Consider the following 20,250-nt stretch of genomic DNA (forward strand, 5'->3'; position numbering starts at 1 on the left):
ATCCAGTCTGTGCCGCGGCCACATGGGCACACATGCCGAGCCCAGACGCAGGTGCGATTGAGTGGCATATTTATTAAGCCTGGTGAAGTGATAAAGTGCGCACGCTGAGCTGCGCTTTAGTACACCATGTATTCCTATGGGTGCACATACTTAGAAGCACTCGCACATCCTATTCGTGGGCACACTTGCCGCACCTGGCTTGCCATGAATATGTCAAGCTGCAGGCTAGATGAGCATGGCTACATGCTAGTTTTATGGGTGTGGTTCAGTAGATATAACATGTTTACACCATGCACAAATGAAGGTTAATTTTCTTACCTAATCTCCATTTTGTCCACATCATCCTCTTCTATTTCAAAATGAGATTTCTTGTTGTAACTACTTGGCTTGGTCACCTGAATTTGGGAAAAACAGTAAAATAAAGTTATCTGCATTACCTGTGTTTCATATAAAGTGCACTTGACACCACAATCTTCCTGTATTAGTTTGACAGCAGCCTTACATCACTACTGTGCTGTTGTGGGCCTTCCTCTTTCCACCATCTAACAACAAGTCCGTGGACCCCTTTTAGATGCTATTCAAGTATTCTTCACTGCAATATGCCAGCTACGTTGTTAGGCCGCATAGAAAGAGAGGTCACTACAGCTGTAAATGCGGCAATGCACATATACAATTCCACTCAGAGGCATCGAGGGCAAAAGACTAAATGGGGGTACACACAGAGAAATCCGTGCTTAAATTCTATGCAATCTGACTTGCTTAGAAATGAAGCACGGATCTCTCAGTGTGTATGCCCATAGTGATAGCGATGCGCGGCTCCTCGCGCCGCTATCGCCGACTCTTCATTTGGCATGCATGCATGCCAAATCTAGTCAGGTCGCTCATTTCACCGCTGGGATGAAATTAGGGGCCCCCTGTGTCTACCCTCCCTTTCGCTCAGCACACATCCCACTGTGTGCTGAGCGGGGGAGAGATGTGTGCTGAGCGGTCTGTGCTAGATCGCTCAGCACACAACTCCCCTGTGTGTACGGGGCTTAAAGGCCCATACACACTGGGTGATTTTGAGCTCAAAGTAGCTCACATTTGGCATTATGAACTACTCTGAGCTCAATCTCATCCAGCGTGTATAGGCTAGCGAAGCGCGTGAGCACTGATGCGTGCTCCCGCATCATCGCTAGCCGCCGCTGCTCTCTGTCGGGCTGTTTGTACAGCCAAGTGAAGCACTTTCCACAGTCTCCTACAGTGGACAGTGCTTCACATCGCTGGCACAGGAAAAATAGCTTGGTGTGTATGCACTGAGCTATTTTCCTGCCAGTGATGTTCACGATCATCGCTGTGCATACACGCTGGGCAAAAACGCCCAGTGTGCATGCACCTATATGCAAACCAACGCAGGAGTGTCTATGACAGCGAACGAAGTCTTGCACGCAATGCATTCTGTTATCAGTGCATAGTTTAAGCTGGTGTTCACAGTGCTGTCTGTAGACACCCACCCACCTCCTAATCTAGTTATTCAGCATGTCTAACTTCAATAAACGCTGTGACATAATTTCTTCCATTCATTATGTCACCGGTAAAGTCTGAATATAGGTGGGAGGGCAGGCGGAAAGGGGTATCCGCACCTTATCTGCCCTGCTGTGAACATTTGCATTCTATTCCTGCACGTTTTAAATCTTAGGGACTAGCAGAAGATGAAGAATGGAAACAGAAGAGAACATCTGCCCTTTCCAAATGCACTTAAAAAGTAAAAATCATGGTGACATCAGTTACAAATATACATTTTCCTTAGCAGTCGTCATAATGTCAGGACCTCACTAAACAGAAATACTGTATTGCCGTCAAAGGGGTTTATTTACTAATATTCGTGTTTTTGCCGTTTTTAAGGGAGTTTGATATCAAATGGTATCGGGTGCATTTTCCTGCAACTTTTTGAATCCTGATACGGTAATTTACTAAGCTGCCGAGTTTTCACCATTCGGATTTTCCGATGTCGATGTGATTCGTAATATCGGGCAGTGTTTTACGGGAGTGATTAGTAAAACACTGCCTGACAAAACACAAGGAATGCCGGCCGGATCTGTGAGATCCGTGCAGGGCTTCATTGTGTGCATTCTGAGAACTGCAGAATGGGTTAAAAAAAAAAATGCGTGGGGTCCCCCCTCCTGAGCATAACCAGCCTCGGGCTCTTTGAGACGGTCCTGGTTGCAAAAATACAGGGGAAAAACTGACTGGGTTCCCCCCATATTTAAACAACCAGCACCGAGCTCTGCGCCTGGTGCCAAAAATATGGAGGACAAAAAACATAGGGGTTCCCCGTATTTTTACCACCAGCACCGGGCTCCACTAGTCAGAGAGATAATGTCACAGCCGGGGGACACTTTTATATTGGTCCCGGCGGCCCTGGCATTAAATCCTCAACTTCACCCCTGGCCGGAGTACCCTGTAGGAGTGGGGACCCCTTAAATCAAGGGGTCCCCCCCTCCAGCCCCCCAAGGACCGGGGTGAAGCCCGAGGCTGTCCCCCCCATCCGTGGGTGGTGGATGGGAGGCTGATAGCCTTTTGTGTAAAAAAAATAATATTGTATTGGAGAACCACAAGTACCAGCACGCGGGGGGAAAACGGGCCCACTGGTACCTGTAGTTCCACTACAAAAAAATACCCAAATAAAAACAGAACACAGACACCGTAAAAAGTAAAAGTTTAATGCACATACATGCACACTTACATACTTACCTATGTTGACCCGAAGCACTCGGGCCTCTTGTCCAGTAGAATACAGGGGTACCGGTGCATAAAATTATACTTACAAAGAATCCGGTGTAGATCGGTTCTCTTCTTAAAAGTTATAATCCACGTACTTGGCAAAAAAACAAAATGCTCACCCGACCCACGAACTGAAAGGGGATCCATGTTTACACATGGATCCCCTTTCCCTGAATGTCGGGACCCCCCGTGACTCCTATCAAAGAGGGTCCCTTTAGCCAATCAGGGAGTGCCACGTCATGGCACTCTCCTTATTGGCTGTGCGCTCTTGCACTGTCAGTCAGGCGGCGCACTGTGGATACAATGTAGCGTAGCTGCGCTACATTATATCCAATGGTGGGAACTTTGCGGTCTGCGGTAGACCGCGAGGTTAAGTGGGGGTCACTCTTGTGGTTGGCCCCACTTAACCTTGCGGTGTACCGCAGACCGCAAAGTTCCCACCATTGGATATAATGTAGCGCAGCTACGCTACATTGCATCCACAGTGCGCCGCATGACTGGCAGTGCAGGAGCGCACAGCCAATCATGAGAGTGCCATGACGTGGCGCTCCCTGATTGGCTGAAGGGACCCTCTTTGACAGGAGTCACGAGGGGTCCCGACATTCGGGGAAAGGGGATCCATGTGTAAACATGGATCCCCTTTCACTTCGTGGGTCGGGTGAGCGGTTTGTTTTTTTTGCCAAGTCCCTGGATTATAACTTTTAAGAAGAGGACCGATCTACACCGGATTCTTTGTAAGTATAATTTTATTTACAGGTATCCCTGGATTCTACTGGACAAGAGGACAGAGTGCTTCGGGTCAACATAGGTTAGTATGTATGTATGTATGTATGTATGTATGTATGTATGTATGTATGTATGTACGTACGTACGTATGTATGTAAGTGTGCATTAAACTTTTTTTACTTTCACGGTGTCTGTGTTTTGTTTTTATTTGGGTATTTTTTTTGTAGTAGAACTACCAGCGGGCCCGTTTTTCCCCTGCATGCTGGTACTTGTGGTTCTCCAAGTACCAGCTTGCGGGGGAGGCTTGCTGGGACCTGTAGTTTTGCTACAAAAAAACACTATTCTTTTTTTACACAAAAGGCCATCAGCCTCCCATCCACCGCCCACGGATTGGGGGGGGGGGGGGGGACAGCCTCGGGTTTCACCCCTGGTCCTTGGGTGGCTGGAGGAGGGGGGGGGGGGGGGGGGGGACTCCTTGATTTAAGGGGTCCCCCGGCCAGGGGTGACTGGTTGGAGATTTAATGCCAGGGCCGCCGGGACCAAGATAAAGTGTCCCCCGGCTGTGACATTATCTCTCTGGCTAGTGGAGCCCGGTGCTGGTGGAAAAAATAAGAATTTACTTACCGATAATTCTATTTCTCGTAGTCCGTAGTGGATGCTGGGGACTCCGTCAGGACCATGGGGAATAGCGGGCTCCGCAGGAGACAGGGCACATCTAAAAAAGCTTTTAGGTCACATGGTGTGTACTGGCTCCTCCCCCCATGACCCTCCTCCAAGCCTCAGTTAGGTACTGTGCCCGGACGAGCGTACACAATAAGGAAGGATCTTGAATCCCGGGTAAGACTCATACCAGCCACACCAATCACACCGTACCACTTGTGATCTGAACCCAGTTAACAGTATGATAACAAAACGAAGTACCCTCTGAAAAGATGGCTCACAACAAGAATAACCCGATTTTTGTAACAATAACTATGTACAAGCATTGCAGACAATCCGCACTTGGGATGGGCGCCCAGCATCCACTACGGACTACGAGAAATAGAATTATCGGTAAGTAAATTCTTATTTTCTCTAACGTCCTAGTGGATGCTGGGGACTCCGTCAGGACCATGGGGATTATACCAAAGCTCCCAAACGGGCGGGAGAGTGCGGATGACTCTGCAGCACCGAATGAGAGAACTCCAGGTCCTCCTTAGCCAGAGTATCAAATTTGTAAAATTTTACAAACGTGTTCTCCCCTGACCACGTAGCTGCTCGGCAAAGTTGTAATGCCGAGACCCCTCGGGCAGCCGCCCAAGATGCGCCCACTTTCCTAGTGGAGTGGGCCTTTACAGATTTAGGCTGTGGCACGCCTGCCACAGAATGTGCAAGTTGGATTGTGCTACAGATCCAACGTGCAATCGTCTGTTTAGACGCAGGAGCACCCATATTGTTGAGTGCATACAATATAAACAGCAAGTCAGACTTTCTGACTCCAGCCGTCCTAAACTATATATATATATATATATATATATATATATATATATATATTTTTAGGGTCCTGACAACGTCTATTAACCTGGAGACCTCCAAGTCCCTAGAAGCCGCAGGCACCATAATAGGTTGTTTCAGGTGAAAAACCTGACACCCCCTTAGGAAGAAAACTGGAGACGAGTCCCAGTTCTGCCCTGTCCGAATGGAAATTTAAATATGGGCTTTTGTAAGACAAAGCCGCCCATTCTGACAATCGCCTGGCCGAGGCCAGGACCAACAGCATGGTCACTGTCCATGTGAGATATTGGTCAACAGCATGTTCACTTTCCATGTGATATATTTCAAATCCACAGATTTGAGCGGTTCAAACCAATATGATTTTAAGGAATCCCAACACTATGTTGAGATCCCACGGTGCCACTAGAGGCACAAAAAGGGGTGTATATGCAATACTCCCTTGACAATTTGGACTTCAGGAACTGAAGTCAATTCTTTTCGGAAGAAATTCTACAGGGCCGAAACTTAAAACCTTAAAGAACCCCAATTTTAGGCTCAAAACACTCCTGTTTTCAGGAAGTGTAGAATTCGACCTAGTTGAATTTTCTTCGTGGGGCCTTCCTGGCCTCACCCACGCAACATATTTTCACCACATGTGGTGATGACGTTGTGCGGTCACCTCCTTCCTGGCTTTGACCAGGGTAGGTATGACCTCTTATGGAATGCCTTTTTCCTTCAGGATCCGGCATTCAACCGCCATGCCGTCAAACGCAGCCGCGGTAAGTCTTGGAATAGACATGGTACCTGCTGAAGCAAGTCCCTTCTTAGCTCCCCAGGCCCTTAGTCCTCTGTGAGCATCTCTTGAAGTTCCGGGTACCAAGTCCCTCTTGGCCAATCCGGAGTCACGAGTATAGTTCATACTCCTCTATATCTTATAATCCTCAATACCTTGGTTATGAGAAGCAGAGGAGGGAACACATACACCGACTGTTACACCCACGGTGTTACTAGGACATCCACAGCTATCGCCTGAAGGTCTCATGACCTGGCGCAATACCTGTCCCGTTTTTTGTTCGGGCGGGACGCCATCATTTCCACCTTTGGTCTTTGCCAATGGCTCACAATCATGCGGAAAAACTTCCCTATGAAGTTCCCACTCTCCCAGGTGGAGGTCATGCCTGCTGAGGAAGTCTGCTTCCCAGTCGTCCACTCCCGGAGAGAACACTGCTGACAGTGCTATCACATGATTTTCCGCCTAGCGAAAAATCCTTGCAGTTTTTTCACTGCCCTCCAGCTTCTTGTGTCGCCGTTTCTGTTTACGTGGGCGACTGCCGTGATGTTATCCCACTGGATCAATACCGGCTGACCTTGAAGCAGAGGTCTTGCTAAGTTTAGAGCCTTATAATTTTGCTCTTAGCTCTATCTATGTGGAGAGAATTCTCCAGACTTGATCACACTTTCCTGGAAATTTTTTCCCTGTGTGACTGCTCCCCAGCCTCTCAGGCTGGCCTCCGTGGTCACCAGCATCCAATCCTGAATGCTGAATCTGTGGCCCTCTAGAAGATGAGCACTCTGTAATCACCACAGGAGAGACACCCTTGTCCTTGGATATAGGGTTATCCGCTGATGCATCTGAAGATGCGATCCGGACCATTTGTCCAGCAGATCCCACTGAAGAGTTCTTGCGTGAAATCTGCCGAATGGAATTGCTTCGTAATAAGCCACCATTTTTACCAGGACTCTTGTGCAATGATGCACTGACACTTTTCCTGGTTTTAGGAGGATCCCGATTAGCTCGGATAACTCCCTGGCTTTCTCCTCTGGGAGAAACACCTTTTTCTGGACTGTGTCCAGAATCATCCCTAGGAACAGTAGACGTGTCCTCGGAAAAGCTACGATTTTGGAATATTTAAAATCCACTCGTGCTGTCGTAGAACTATTAAAGATAGTGCTACTCCGACCTCCAACTGTTCTCTGGACCTTGCCCTTATCAGGAAAGCGTCCAAGTTTCTTTTAAGAAGAATCATCATTTCGGCCATTACCTTGGTAAAGACCCGGGGTGCCGTGGACAATCCAAACGGCAGCGTCTGAACTGATAGTGACAGTTCTGTACCACGAACCTGAAGTACCCTTGGTGAGAAGGGCAAATTTGGACATGTAGGTAAATGTCCCTGATATCCAGTGACACCATCTCGTCCCCTTCTTCCTGGTTCGCTATCACTGCTCTGAGTGACTCCATCTTGATTTGAACGCTTGTATGTAAGTGTTCAAATATTTCAGATCTCACCGAGCCGTTTGGCTTCAGTACCACAATATAGTGTGGAATAATACCCCCACCCTTGTTGTAGGAGGGGTACTTTGATTATCACCTGCTGGGAATACAGCCTGTGAATTGTTTCCAATACTGCCTCCCTGTCGGAGGTAGACGTTGGTAAAACAGACTTCCGGAACTTGTGAGGAGGAGACGTCTCGAATTTCCAATGTACACCTGGGATACTACATGTAGGATCCAGGAGTCCCCTTGCGAGTGAGCCCACTGCGTGCTGAAACTCTTGAGATGACCCCCTACCGCACCTGAGTCCGCTTGTACTGCCCCAGCGTCATGCTGCGGACTTGGCAGAAGCTGTGAAGGGCTTCTGTTCCTGGGAATGGGCTGCTTGCTGCAGTCTTCTTCCCCTTCCTCTACCCCTGGGCAGATATGACTGGCCTTTGCCCGCCTGCCCGTATGGGGACGAAAGGACTGAGACTGAAAAGACTGTGTCCTTTTCTGCTGAGATGTGACTCGGGGAACAAAAGGTGGATTTTTCAGCTGTTGCCATGGCCACCAGGTCCGATGGACCGCCCCTTTATACGGCAATACTTCCATGTGCCGTCTGGAATCTGCCTCACCTGACCACTGTCGTGTCTTCGTCTGGCAGATATGGACATCACATTTACTCTTGATGCCAGAATGCAAATATCCCTCTGCGCATCACGCATATATAGAAATGCATCCTTAAAATGCTCTATAGACAATAAAATCTTGTCCCTGTCAAGGGTATCAAAATTTTCAGTCAGGAAATCCGACCAAGCCCCCTCAGCGCTGCACATCCAGTCTGAGGCGATTGCTGGTCGTAGTATAACACCAGTATGTGTGTATATACTTCTTAGGCTATTTTTCAGCTTCCTATCAGCTGGCTCCTTGAGGGCGGCCGTATCTGGAGACGGTAACGCCACTTGTTTTATAAGCGTGTGAGCGCCTTATCCACCCTAAGGTGTGTTTCCCAACTCGCCCTTACTTCTGGCGGGAAAGGGTATACCGCCCATAACTTTCTATCGGAGGAACCCCACGTATCATCACACACTTCATTTAATTTATCTGATTCAGGCAAAACTACAAGTAGTTTATTCACACCCTACAAAATACCCTTATTTGTGGTACTTGTAGTATCAGAAATATGTAACACCTCCTTCATTGCCCTTAACATGTAACGTGTGGCCCTAAAGGAAAATACGTTTGTTTCTTCACCGTCGACACTGGAGTCAGTGTCCGTGAGGTAAATGGGCGTTTTTACAAGCCCCTGACGGTGTCTGAGACGCCTGGACAGGTACTAATTTGTTTGCGGGTCGTCTCATGTCGTCAACCGGCTCGCAGCGTGTTGACATGATCACGTACTTCCACAAGTAAGCCATCCATTCCGGTGTCGACTCCCTAGAGAGTGACATCACCATTACAGGCAATTTGCTCCGCCTCCTCACCAACATTTTTCTCATACATGTCGACACACACGTACCGACATACAGCACCCACACAGGGAATGCTCTGATAGAGGACAGGACCCACTAGCCCTTTGGGGAGACAGAGGGAGAGTTTGCCAGCACACACCAAAATGCTATAATTATACAGGGACAACCTTTATAAAAGTGTTCCTCCCTTATAGCATTTAATATATATTTATATCGCCAAATCAGTGCCCCCCCTCTCTGTTTTAACCCTGTTTCTGTAGTGCAGTGCAGGGGAGAGCATGGGAGCCTTCCCCTCAGCCTTTCTGTGAGGGAAAATGGCGCTGTGTGCTGAGGAGAATAAGCTCCGCCCCCTTTTCGGCTGTTTTTTTCTCCCGGTTTTTAAGAACTGGCCTGGGTTAAAATACATACATATAGCCTTAATGGCTATATGTGATGTATTTATTTTGCCAATAAGGTACTTATATTGCTGCCCAGGGCGCCCCCAGCAGCGCCCTGCACCCTCCGTGACTAGGTCAGTGAGCCGTGTGACAACAATGGCGCACAGCTGCAGTGCTGTGCGCTACCTTCATGAAGACTGTGAAGTCTTCTGCCGCCTGTTTCCGGACCTCCGTTCTGCCGTCTTCTTCAGCGTCTGTAAGGGGGATCGGCGGCGCGGCTCCGGGACGAACCCCAGGCTGACCTGTGTTCCGACTCCCTCTGGAGCTCAGTGTCCAGTAGCCTAAGATCCCAATCCATCCTGCACGCAGGTGAGTTGGAGATCTCTCCCCTAAGTCCCTCGTTGCAGTGATCCTGTTGCCAGCAGGAATCACTGAATGAAACCTAAAAAAAAAACTTTTCTAAACAGCTCTTTAAGAGAGCCACCTAGATTGCACCCTTCTCGGACGGGCACAAAAACCTAACTGAGGCTTGGAGGAGGGTCATGGGGGGAGGAGCCAGTACACACCATGTGACCTAAAAGCTTTTTTAGATGTGCCCTGTCTCCTGCGGAGCCCGCTATTCCCCATGGTCCTGACGGAGTCCCCAGCATCCACTAGGACGTTAGAGAAATACGGGGAACCCCTCCGTTTTTTGTCCCCCGTATTTTTGACACCAGGACCAGGCGTAGAGCCTGGTGCTGGTTGTTTAAATATGGGGGAACCCCAGTCAGTTTTTTCCCCTGTATTTTTACAACCAGGACCGGCTCAAAGAGCCCGAGGCTGGTTATGCTTAGGAGGGGGGACCCCACGCAATTTTTTTTAAACATCTTCACACTAAACAGACCCTTTCCCATAGATAACCATGCACATATCTCACTGATCCGCGCATGACTATCCAAACTCGCCAGGAAAAAGCAGGTCTATTTTTTTGCTGCTTTTTTTAACGAATCGCAAACAAATACACCCGCAATTGAGCATTCAGAGACTAACACCCAAATACAAATGAATAGTAAATTCCCGTCTTGTATGAACAAACAGCCGCGTTTGACCGATGGTCTAATCATTCGTGTTTCTGAACTTTGCCGTCAAAACCATTTGGAATAACCCAAACACTGCCTGGATTTGTACTTCGTAAATTCCCGTGTTGCCACTTAGAAAAAACAAAAAAAAAATTGGACAAACTCAGAATTTTAGTAAATAAACCCCAAAAAGTTTAAATATCAGAAGACCTGACAAATTCACTGCAACCCATACAAATCAGCCACAGGTACTGTACCTGTTGACTCTACAGCAGTAAAAGGCCTTTAACGTATATTTTCAAATGTAATGCTTCAGATGCACCTTATGTTAGCATTACAACTGTACGTCTAGACCTAGATTTAATGGGATGGGATGAGAGCAATTCACTAGCATATCCGCTGTTACCACAATCAGGGATGTGAGCACATGGTGTGAAACGATCACACCCAGAGAACTACCACAACAACATCTTTTGTTGAAAAACCACACTACAATAAACCTATAGCAGCACAACAGCTCTCCTTTTGCATGGGTGGGGCAGGTGCTTTCTGTATATCCGTTATGAAGGCAATAGTTAGGAGCTGTCAATACTTTATTTTTTTAATTTAGTAATTAGTTGTAGACAAAAAACCGTTGTTAGTATATTTAGTTAGCCCCAAAGATCACATCACTTTTCAGTAAAAATATTGTTTTACATAGTGCTTGGGAGAGTGAATAGACTAAATATAGGGCAGGAGGTAAATGCAGCACATAGAAAAAGTATTTTCACATGAAATATTTATAAATGAAAGGATGGATGCGTGAAGTGCGCAGAGGCACTCCTCTGACGCTACCACATAAGGCTGGACTGGTGTACAAATCCATAAACTGGTAACTGAACACTGCTTCTGTCATTACGCTGCAATTTGTATCCACACCAACTAGAATGGAGGCAGTTGTAGTACAAGGTTTGCTGTACAAAATCTTTGTTCTTCAAAAAGTATAGTGCGCCCAGTCCTAAATGGTCCTGTGATTGTGGTAACACCGGGCCAAATTCATGTTTGTCCACACTTGCCTATGCAGCTGTGTTTTTTCAGTCTATGGACTTGGTAATCATCGCAAGTGAGGTTGCCCCCTGAATAGAATATAGACGCCCACCGGAGTCATTGCAAAGTCCTAAACTACTGTGTACGGTAGGCAGTCAATTTACCGGCTGTCGGTATCCCAGCTGTCAGGATACCGCCGCTGGAATCCTGATTCCTGGTGAGATATCGGTGGTCATAATCTCCACCACCAGCTGGAATCCCCACCCAATCCAGCTGGTGGTGGAGATTCTGACCCCCGATATTTCACTGGGTGTCAGGATTGCAGCGGTATCCTGACAGCCGGGATCCCGACAGCCAACAAGTGTGGCGAGCAGACACGCTGCACTTGCATCCGGTATCCCGGCTGTCGGGATCCCAGCGTCGGTCTCGTGACCGCCGGGATATCATACTGATCCCCCTGTGTACATATATGCAGCATTGTTGCAATAGCGAGTGAGTCTATGGTCACGCAGACTGGCTGTGGCAGCAGCCATGCTGGTGTCATGTTTCTATACACATATGAAAGCAGCTGAAGGCAAACACACGGCCCCAACTCCCTCACCTAAATGGTCCTTTCCTGTCAATCACTCTGCGTTTAAATCCTCACTGGAGCAGCACCACAAAAGGTACCTTGGTGCTTGCACAGTCCGATTGCGGCACATGTGTAATCTATCGATAATCACTCAGTTGCGTGAACATCGGCATCTCATACAAATATGAATTAGGACCACTGTATAGGAAATTCCAATACTGAAGTAAGGGGGCAATCCAATTCAAAGTGATGGTCGTATTAGTATCAGAGGACGAGTACCAGAGAACGAGCAGAAAGACCGCACCTCATGTCCAACAGTATCAGCATGGATGTGCAATGTTAACCTACCATAAACCTCGACGATGTGCACAACCGAACATCTGTGACAACACATACTAGAGAACTGAACTGTGTCTTTGGTGTTTGACTGTTTTATTCTAAACTCCCCTCAAATAAACTACTGTAGAGCCAAGAAGCAGGACAGTGCATCCTGCAGGAATACAGGGATAGGTGTCTGGATCAGTATAAAATTAGAACAGGTCATTTAAGTAAATAATCCACTTTCATATTACAGTAATTTACTAACTTTTGCAAATATTTATTTATTATACTGAAAAATTTTCTGGCGTATCATCTTGGATGTCATCTCACCACCTCAAACTTAATATGTCCAAAACATAATTAATAATATTTCAACCGGCCAATAGTAGTTACCAACCTAAAATCTCTATCAGTGTTTATTAACGCGACAATTAACCCTACCCCAGAAACTCGCTGTCTAGGTGTCATCCTTGACTCTGAACTGTCCTTTGTTCCTCACATTCAATCTGTCTCAACAACATGTTACATAAATCTAAAAAACCTATCCAGAATATAACCATATGTTACACAGAACATTGCAAAAGCTCTAATCTATGCTCTCATTATCTCCCGCATTGATTATTGTAATTGTCTTCTAACTGGTCTTCCCCAAAACAGTCTCTCACCACTACAATCCATTCTGAATGAGCTGCAAGGCAAACCTTCCTTTCTGAACATTTATCAACTGCTGATCTGCTCTGTCAGTCCCTCCATTGGTTGCCTGTATTCTACCATATACTGTACAATATAAAATATTTTTACCTACATATAAGACTATTAGGCAAACTACACCAACATACATCTCTTCACTTATCGCAAAATATCTTCCATCCGAACCTCTCTGCTTTGCACAAGTTCTGCATCTCTTATCCACACGCATTACTTGCTCCCTTTCACGATTACATTACTTTTTTCAGGCTGCATCTCCACTCTGCAGAACGCCCTCCCACAGACAACAGATTAATAGTCTCTTCAGACAAGCTTATAAATATCCAGAACCACCCACATAACTCTCATAAGATATCCTACCTAATTATATCCCCTCAATACAGTCCACACAAACTGAAATATTTTCTGTTTCTTCACTTTCACATCCTCATGACCATTGACCAATGTTCCTGTGTCCCTATATCATACAGCCCCTCAAGATCCTTTGCAATATGGCAAGACCATTATGCAATTAAGTAGCACTTATGTGTATCAATGCCTATTTCCCTATAGTCTGATTGTGAGCAGGGCCCTCTTACCTCTTTGACTGCCTGCTATTACTCAGTTTTGTTTTATTACTGATTGCTCCCAATTGTAAAATGTGCAACGGAATATGCTGTTCTATGGGCCTAATTCAGACCTGATCGCTAGGGTGCGTTTTTTGCATCCCTACGATCAGGAAGTCTCCGCTTACAGGAGGAGGGGGAAATCGCTGTGTAGGGGTGCGATCGCATGTGCAGGAAAGCTGCACAAACAGAGGTTAGTGCAGTCTCTGCACAGACCAGGACTTACTCTTCAAGTGCGATGATCGGGGCCAGAGCAGACGTCAGGAACCCTCCTGCGTTTCTCAGGACACTCCTTAAAAACGTTCAGTTGCCACCCACAAACGGCCTCTTACCGTCAGTCACCTTGCGATAGCCCGTGCAATCGCTTTTCTCGCACAATCCATCGCTGCCCGGCGCTACGGACCGACGCGCCTGCGCATTGTGGTGCATACACATGCGATGTGCAGTTAAGACCTGATCGCAGGCTGCATGAAAACGCAGCCTATCGATCAGGTCTGAATTATGCCCTATGTACAGTATCTGTTAATATATATTATATATACACCTATATATATTTACAGTATATATATTTTAGAGATGTGCGCAGAGCCCCATGTTTTGGTTTAGTTCTAATTCATCATGATTTAGCAAAAAGTGTTTTGGTCCGGATTCAGTTTTAGATTCCTTTAAAAATCGATAAACAAAATGATTCCGAACTGGGACTCGATTTGTCTCGGAACCTCTAAGAGAGATTATATATATATATTTATAAAAAAGCTTCCATTTGTTTCTGTATGTTTCTCAGCCAAGTGTTTATGTCAGACAGTGTTCACTGCTTTGGGATGATACATAGCTTTCATGCTCTCTGCAGTGGATAGATAAAGGGGCAACAAAAGGAAAGAACTGTCTAAATTAGTAATGGTTTTTTTTTTTAGACTGCAGCAGACTGACTGAAAAAAAAAAGCATGAGACTAATCCAAGCCAGTAATTTAAATTTATCTAAAAGTGGAAAACTTGTTTTAGATGAGAAAGTAGAAGTAATCCAAAGGTCAAGCAGACGTTAAAAAAAAAAAAAAAATAGATGGCCACAAACATTACTAGTAACCTGTGGGGGGGGGAGCGATAAAAACTAAAATGGAACAGCAGCGAATGTGACAACTCGTCTGGGACAATGTGTGATCCCAGGACGGACACACAGGAAACAGACTCGGTAACCCCTGCACATGGCTGCAGAGTTCATCTTGCAATGTTTCACATTAGCAAAGAGGACAGTTGGCAGCTCACATGCATAGGCTTCCAAACATCTGAGGATATGAGATTTCATCTCCTCACCACGCCCACGTAAATACCAACCTCAAAATAAAACACTTCATCAAACTGTGGGTTGTTAGTCTTCTTTCTGACTTTAGTTTTCTTTGACTCTGTCCTGAAAGTAGTAAGAAAAAACAAGAAAAAAAAAAACAAGATATCACTAAGGATTTTGATCAAATGTATCTGATGCAAGCAGTGTTTTTTTAACATATATATTAGTATTAATGCTATTAAGTATCACTAATTAAATGACAGCAAACGTGTTGCTACTAAAAGCCAGTGCATGCAGCTGCACTATACTATACTATGACATTTTTGTTTCTTTCTCGGCTAAGCATAGTTTTGTAGACAGACATCAGGCACAAAATGGGGCAGTTATAGGAAGGAGCAGAAATTACACAATTCAGCAAAAGACATGGTAAACACTAACCGTGTTGGTCCCAGTAAAGTTACAGTAGCGTAAGGATCGCATTGACCATTGACAATGGGTAGGCCGCGGCATTCTAACACTCTGTAAAGTAAAGAAAATATTATAAAGATTACAAAGCAAATTCATTTACTAAACACATACTTTTTAAGTAATGGAAACCCCTTAAACGTGGGTACAATGTTACAGCAAAACAAAATATAAACTGAATTGTTATGTTTAAGGCCATCTAAAATTGGAAAACATTTCAGATAGAACATTTCTGGGAACTTGTAAGTTTTGTGCTACAGAAGTTCTATAAAGTGTATTTTCTCCTCTTTTTATTCACATCGCAGCACATGGGCGGGATGCAATGTAGTCAGAGTTCGGCGACCGAGCGGGATGCCAGCTGAACTCGGATGTTTTTTTAAGAGGCAATCATTTACAAGGCATGGTTTAGCCTTGTACATGATTTCCCCCTTAAAAAACGTCCAAGTTCAGCCAGCATCTGCGCACGGTTACCGAAATTGAACTTTATTGCATTAAGGCCCATGAGTCCAAGTTTCCTGGGTCAAGAAGGCAGTTTGTGTGGGTACATATAGCTGTGTAAAATGAAATAGAATTTAACACTGATAAATATTTTCATGTATAAATGGTTTTGTTACTATATTGCACTTTCCCAGATGCATTTCGTGCATATGATTGAACACATGACTACAGGGCAGAATAGACCACTCTATGGGGGTCATTCCGAGTTGTTCGCTCGCAAGCTGCTTTTAGCAGCTTTGCACACGCTAAGCCGCCGCCTACTGGGAGTGAATCTTAGCATAACAAAATTGCGAACGAAAGATTAGCAGAATTGCGAATAGACACTTCTTAGCAGTTTCTGAGTTGCTCCAGACTTACTCGGCATCTGCGATCAGTTCAGTGCTTGTCGTTCCTGGTTTGACGTCACAAACACACCCAGCGTTCGGCCAGACACTCCTCCGTTTCTCCAGCCACTCCCGCGTTTTTCCCAGAAACGGTAGCGTTTTTTCACACACTCCCATAAAACGGCCTGTTTCCGCCCAGAAACACCCACTTCCTGTCAATCACATTACGATCACCAGAACGAAGAAAAAACCTCGTAATGCCGTAAGTAAAATTCCTAACTGCATAGCAAATTTACTTGGCGCAGTCGCAGTGCGGACATTGCGCATGCGCATTAGCGACTAATCGCTCCGTTGCGAGAAAAAAATAACGAGCGAACAACTCGGAATGACCCCCTATGTCTACTCATTCTGTCATTGCTGGCTGTCTATGGGACAGGCTACTAAAGCAGCTCTAACTAAATGAAGAAGCTCCTGCTGCATTTTTGGTTAAAAAAAGAACACTGGTCTAGTCTGTACCATCTTCAAGAACCTTTTATTATCCAGACAGCAAAACCAATACTTACTTGGGTGGAGTTTACCCAGTCATACAGTTTCATCTGAGAGGACAACGCAGACAGCTTTCTACCATATAACCCACATAGGTTATGTACACCAGTTACTGTTCTGTTACTCAGGAGAATTAATTTACTACAAATAGGGTGATAATATAACTCCTTTAAAAATACTGGCTACTTTACATATGATGGTATATAAAACACAGCCATATTATTATGCAAGACAAGGAAAAAGTCCACGCTGATGCTTCTGGATTGCAAGAAGCCTATACAACTGGATGATTCCAATATGGGTGGTCATTCCAACCCGATCGCTCGCTGCAGTTGTTCGGGTCGGAATTGTGCATGCGCCGGCACATGCCGGACGGCGAATTCCGTCCTTCCCTAGCGATCGCCTCTGCCTGATTGACAGGTAGAGGTGGTTGATGGGCAGGAGGGGGCGGCGGTAGGCCGCCGTTTTGGGGGCGCGGTCCGGCCAACGCAGGTGTGGCCGGACCCTGCTGGGGGCGGGGCTCAGTGGCTGAGTGATGTCACACGCAGAACCTGCGACCAGGGGGAGCGACTAGCAACTCCCGGACAGCCGCAGGAGCTGCGCTGGCCGGGAGTTACTCAACAAGTACAAAAGCATTGCGGCTGTGCGATGCTTTTGTACTTGTGCGCGGGGGGAAGGGGGGCCGGACAGACATGTGGAGCGGATTAGCCCTGTGCTGTGCGTCTCCCCGCATGTCTGGGAACACGATCGTTGCACAGCTACGATCAAATAGGAATGACCCCTATGGTCCTCAATGTCAAAACAAGCAGTGAAAAATTGTGTTCAAATGTTTAAGTCATGTCTGTAAAAAAGTGAGTAAATTCCAATCACACTTGACGTTAATAAATAAATAAATAAAAGTGTACGTAACCATTAAATGTTATTTAAAGTAACACCATGTACTGTACATGTGTCAGAAAACTAAAAAACAAAATCAAAACAAACCGCATAATGCAGAAAAAAAATAAGATTGTACTTACCGGTAAATCTATTTCTCGTAGTCCGTAGTGGATGCTGGGCACTCCGTAAGGACCATGGGGAATAGACGGGCTCCGCAGGAGACATGGGCACTTTAAGAAAGAATTTAGATTCTGGTGTGCTCTGGCTCCTCCCTCTATGTCCCTCCTCCAGACCTCAGTTAGAGAAACTGTGCCCGGAAGAGCTGACAGTACAAGGAAAGGATTTTGGAAATCCAGGGCAAGATGCATACCAGCCACACCAATCACACCGTATAACTTGTGATAAACTTACCCAGTCAACAGTATGAACAACAACAGAGCATCAGTTCAACACTGATGCAACAATAACATAGCCCTTATTGCAGCAATAACTATATACAAGTATTGCAGAAGAAGTCCGCACTTGGGACGGGCGCCCAGCAACCACTACGGACTAAGAGAAATAGATTTACCGGTAAGTAAAATCTTATTTTCTCTAACGTCCTAGTGGATGCTGGGGACTCCGTAAGGACCATAGGGATTATACCAAAGCTCCCAAAACGGGCGGGAGAGTGCGGATGACTCTGCAGCACCGATAGTGCAACAATAGGTCCTCATCAGCCAGGGTATCAAACTTGTAGAACTCTGCAAAAGTGTTTGAACCTGACCAAGTATCAGCTCGGCATAGTTGTAATGCCGAGACCCCTCGGGCAGCCGCCCAAGAAGAGCCCACATTCCTAGTGGAATGGGCTTTAACCGATTTTGGCAGTGGCAATCCAGCCGCAGAATGAGCCTGCTGAATCGTGTTACAGATCCAGCGAGCAATAGTTTGCTTTGAAGCAGAAGCACCCAGCTTGTTGGATGCATACAGGATAAACAGCGACTCCGCTTTCCTGACTCTAGCCGTTCTGGCTACATAAACCTTCAAAGCCCTGACCACATCCAGTAACTCAGAATCCTCCAAGTCACGAGTAGCCACAGGCACCACAATAGGTTGGTTCATATGAAAAGATGACACCACTTTTGGCAGAAATTGGGAACGGGTCCGCAATTCTGCTCTATCCATATGGAACACCAGATAGGGGCTTTTATGTGACAAAGCCGCTAATTCTGACACACGCCTAGCCAAAGCCAAGGCAAATAGCATGACCACCTTCCACGAGAGATATTTTAACTCCACCGTTTTAAGTGGTTCAAACCAGTGTGATTTCAGGAAACTTAACACCACGTTAAGATCGCAAGGTGCCACTGGAGGCACAAAAGGAGGCTGAATATGCAGCACTCCCTTTACAAACGTCTGAACTTCTGGTAGAGAAGCCAACTCTTTTTGAAAGAAAATGGATAGGGCCGAAATCTGGACCTTAATGGAGCCCAATTTCAGGCCCAAATTCACTCCCGACTGTAGGAAGTGGAGGAAACGGCCCAGCTGGAATTCCTCTGTAGGAGCCTCACACCAAGAAACATATTTTCGCCATATACGGTGATAATGTTTAGTTGTCACGTCCTTCCTAGCCTTTATCAGCGTAGGAATGACCTCGTCCGGAATGCCCTTTTCTGCTAGGATAGGGCGTTCAACCGCCATGCCGTCAAACGCAGCCGCTGTAAGTCTTGGAATAGACAGGGCCCCTGTTACAACAGGTCCTGTCTTAGAGGAAGAGGCCACGGGTCCTCTGAGCATTTCTTGCAGATCTGGATACCAGGTCCTTCGTGGCCAATCTGGAACAATGAGGATTGTTCTCACTCCTCTTTTTCTTATTAGCCTCAGCACCTTGGTATGAGAGGAAGAGGAGGAAATACATAGACCGACTGGAACACCCACGGTGTCACCAGGGCGTCTACCGCTATTGCTTGAGGGTCTCTTGACCTGGCGCAATACCTCTGTAGTTTTTTGTTGAGGCGGGATGCCATCATGTCCACCTGTGGCAGTTCCCACCGATATGTGATCTGTGTGAAGACTTCCTGATGAAGTCCCCACTCTCCCGGGTGGAGGTCATATCTGCTGAGGAAGTCTGCTTCCCAGTTGTCCATTCCCGGGATGAACACTGCTGACAGAGCGCTTACGTGATTCTCCGCCCAGCAAAGAATTCTGGTGGCTTCTGCCATCGCCACTCTGCTCCTTGTGCCGCCTTCGCGGTTCACATGAGCCACTGCGGTGATGTTGTCTGACTGAATCAGAACCGGTTGGTCGCGAAGCAAGTGCTCCGCTTGACGTAGGGCGCTGTATACAGCCCTTAGTTCCAGGATGTTGATGTGAAGGCAAGTCTCTTGACTTGACCACAGACTTCCCTGTGTGACTGCTCCCCACCCTCGGAGGCTAGCGTCAGTGGTCACCGGGACCCAGTCCTGAATGACGAATCTGCGTCCCTCTAGAAGGTGAGAACTCTGCAGCCACCACAGGAGTGACACCCTGGCCCTGGGGGACAGGGTGATTAACCGATGCATCTGAAGATGTGATCCGAACCACTTGTCCAGTAAGTCCCATTGGAAGGTCCTCGCATGGAACCTGCCGAAGGGAATGGCCTCGTATGATGCCACCATCCTTCCCAGGACTCGAGTGCAGTGATGCACTGACACCTGTTTTGGTTTTAATAGATTCTTGACCAGTGTCATGAGCTCCTGAGCTCTCTCTATCGGGAGATAAACCCTTTTCTGGTCTGTGTCTAGGATCATGCCTAGGCAGGGCAGATGAGCTGTAGGAACCAACTGCGACTTTGGAATATATAGAATCCAGCCGTGTTGCCGTTACACTTCCAGAGAAAGTGATGCGCTGTTCAGCAACTGCTCTCTTGATCTCGCTTCTATGAG

The 20,250-nt window shown here is 46.4% G+C and overlaps 1 protein-coding gene across 4 annotated transcripts in view; it reads right to left on the bottom strand.

The window, feature by feature from the left end:
- Positions 1–20,250, bottom strand: part of RASA3 (RAS p21 protein activator 3) — a 398,462-nt gene that overhangs the window by 102,773 nt on the left and 275,439 nt on the right. For all 4 annotated transcript variants that reach the window (XM_063953391.1, XM_063953390.1, XM_063953393.1 and 1 more), the window contains exons 6-8: positions 15,075–15,155; positions 14,687–14,759; positions 319–395 (exon numbers count right to left, since the gene is read on the bottom strand). In XM_063953391.1, coding sequence (XP_063809461.1) covers positions 319–395; positions 14,687–14,759; positions 15,075–15,155 — 231 coding nt within the window. The remainder of the gene's footprint in view (positions 1–318; positions 396–14,686; positions 14,760–15,074; positions 15,156–20,250) is intronic.

The sequence above is a fragment of the Pseudophryne corroboree genome, chromosome 2 (assembly GCF_028390025.1).
Source record: "Pseudophryne corroboree isolate aPseCor3 chromosome 2, aPseCor3.hap2, whole genome shotgun sequence".
Taxonomy (NCBI): Eukaryota; Metazoa; Chordata; class Amphibia; order Anura; family Myobatrachidae; genus Pseudophryne; species Pseudophryne corroboree.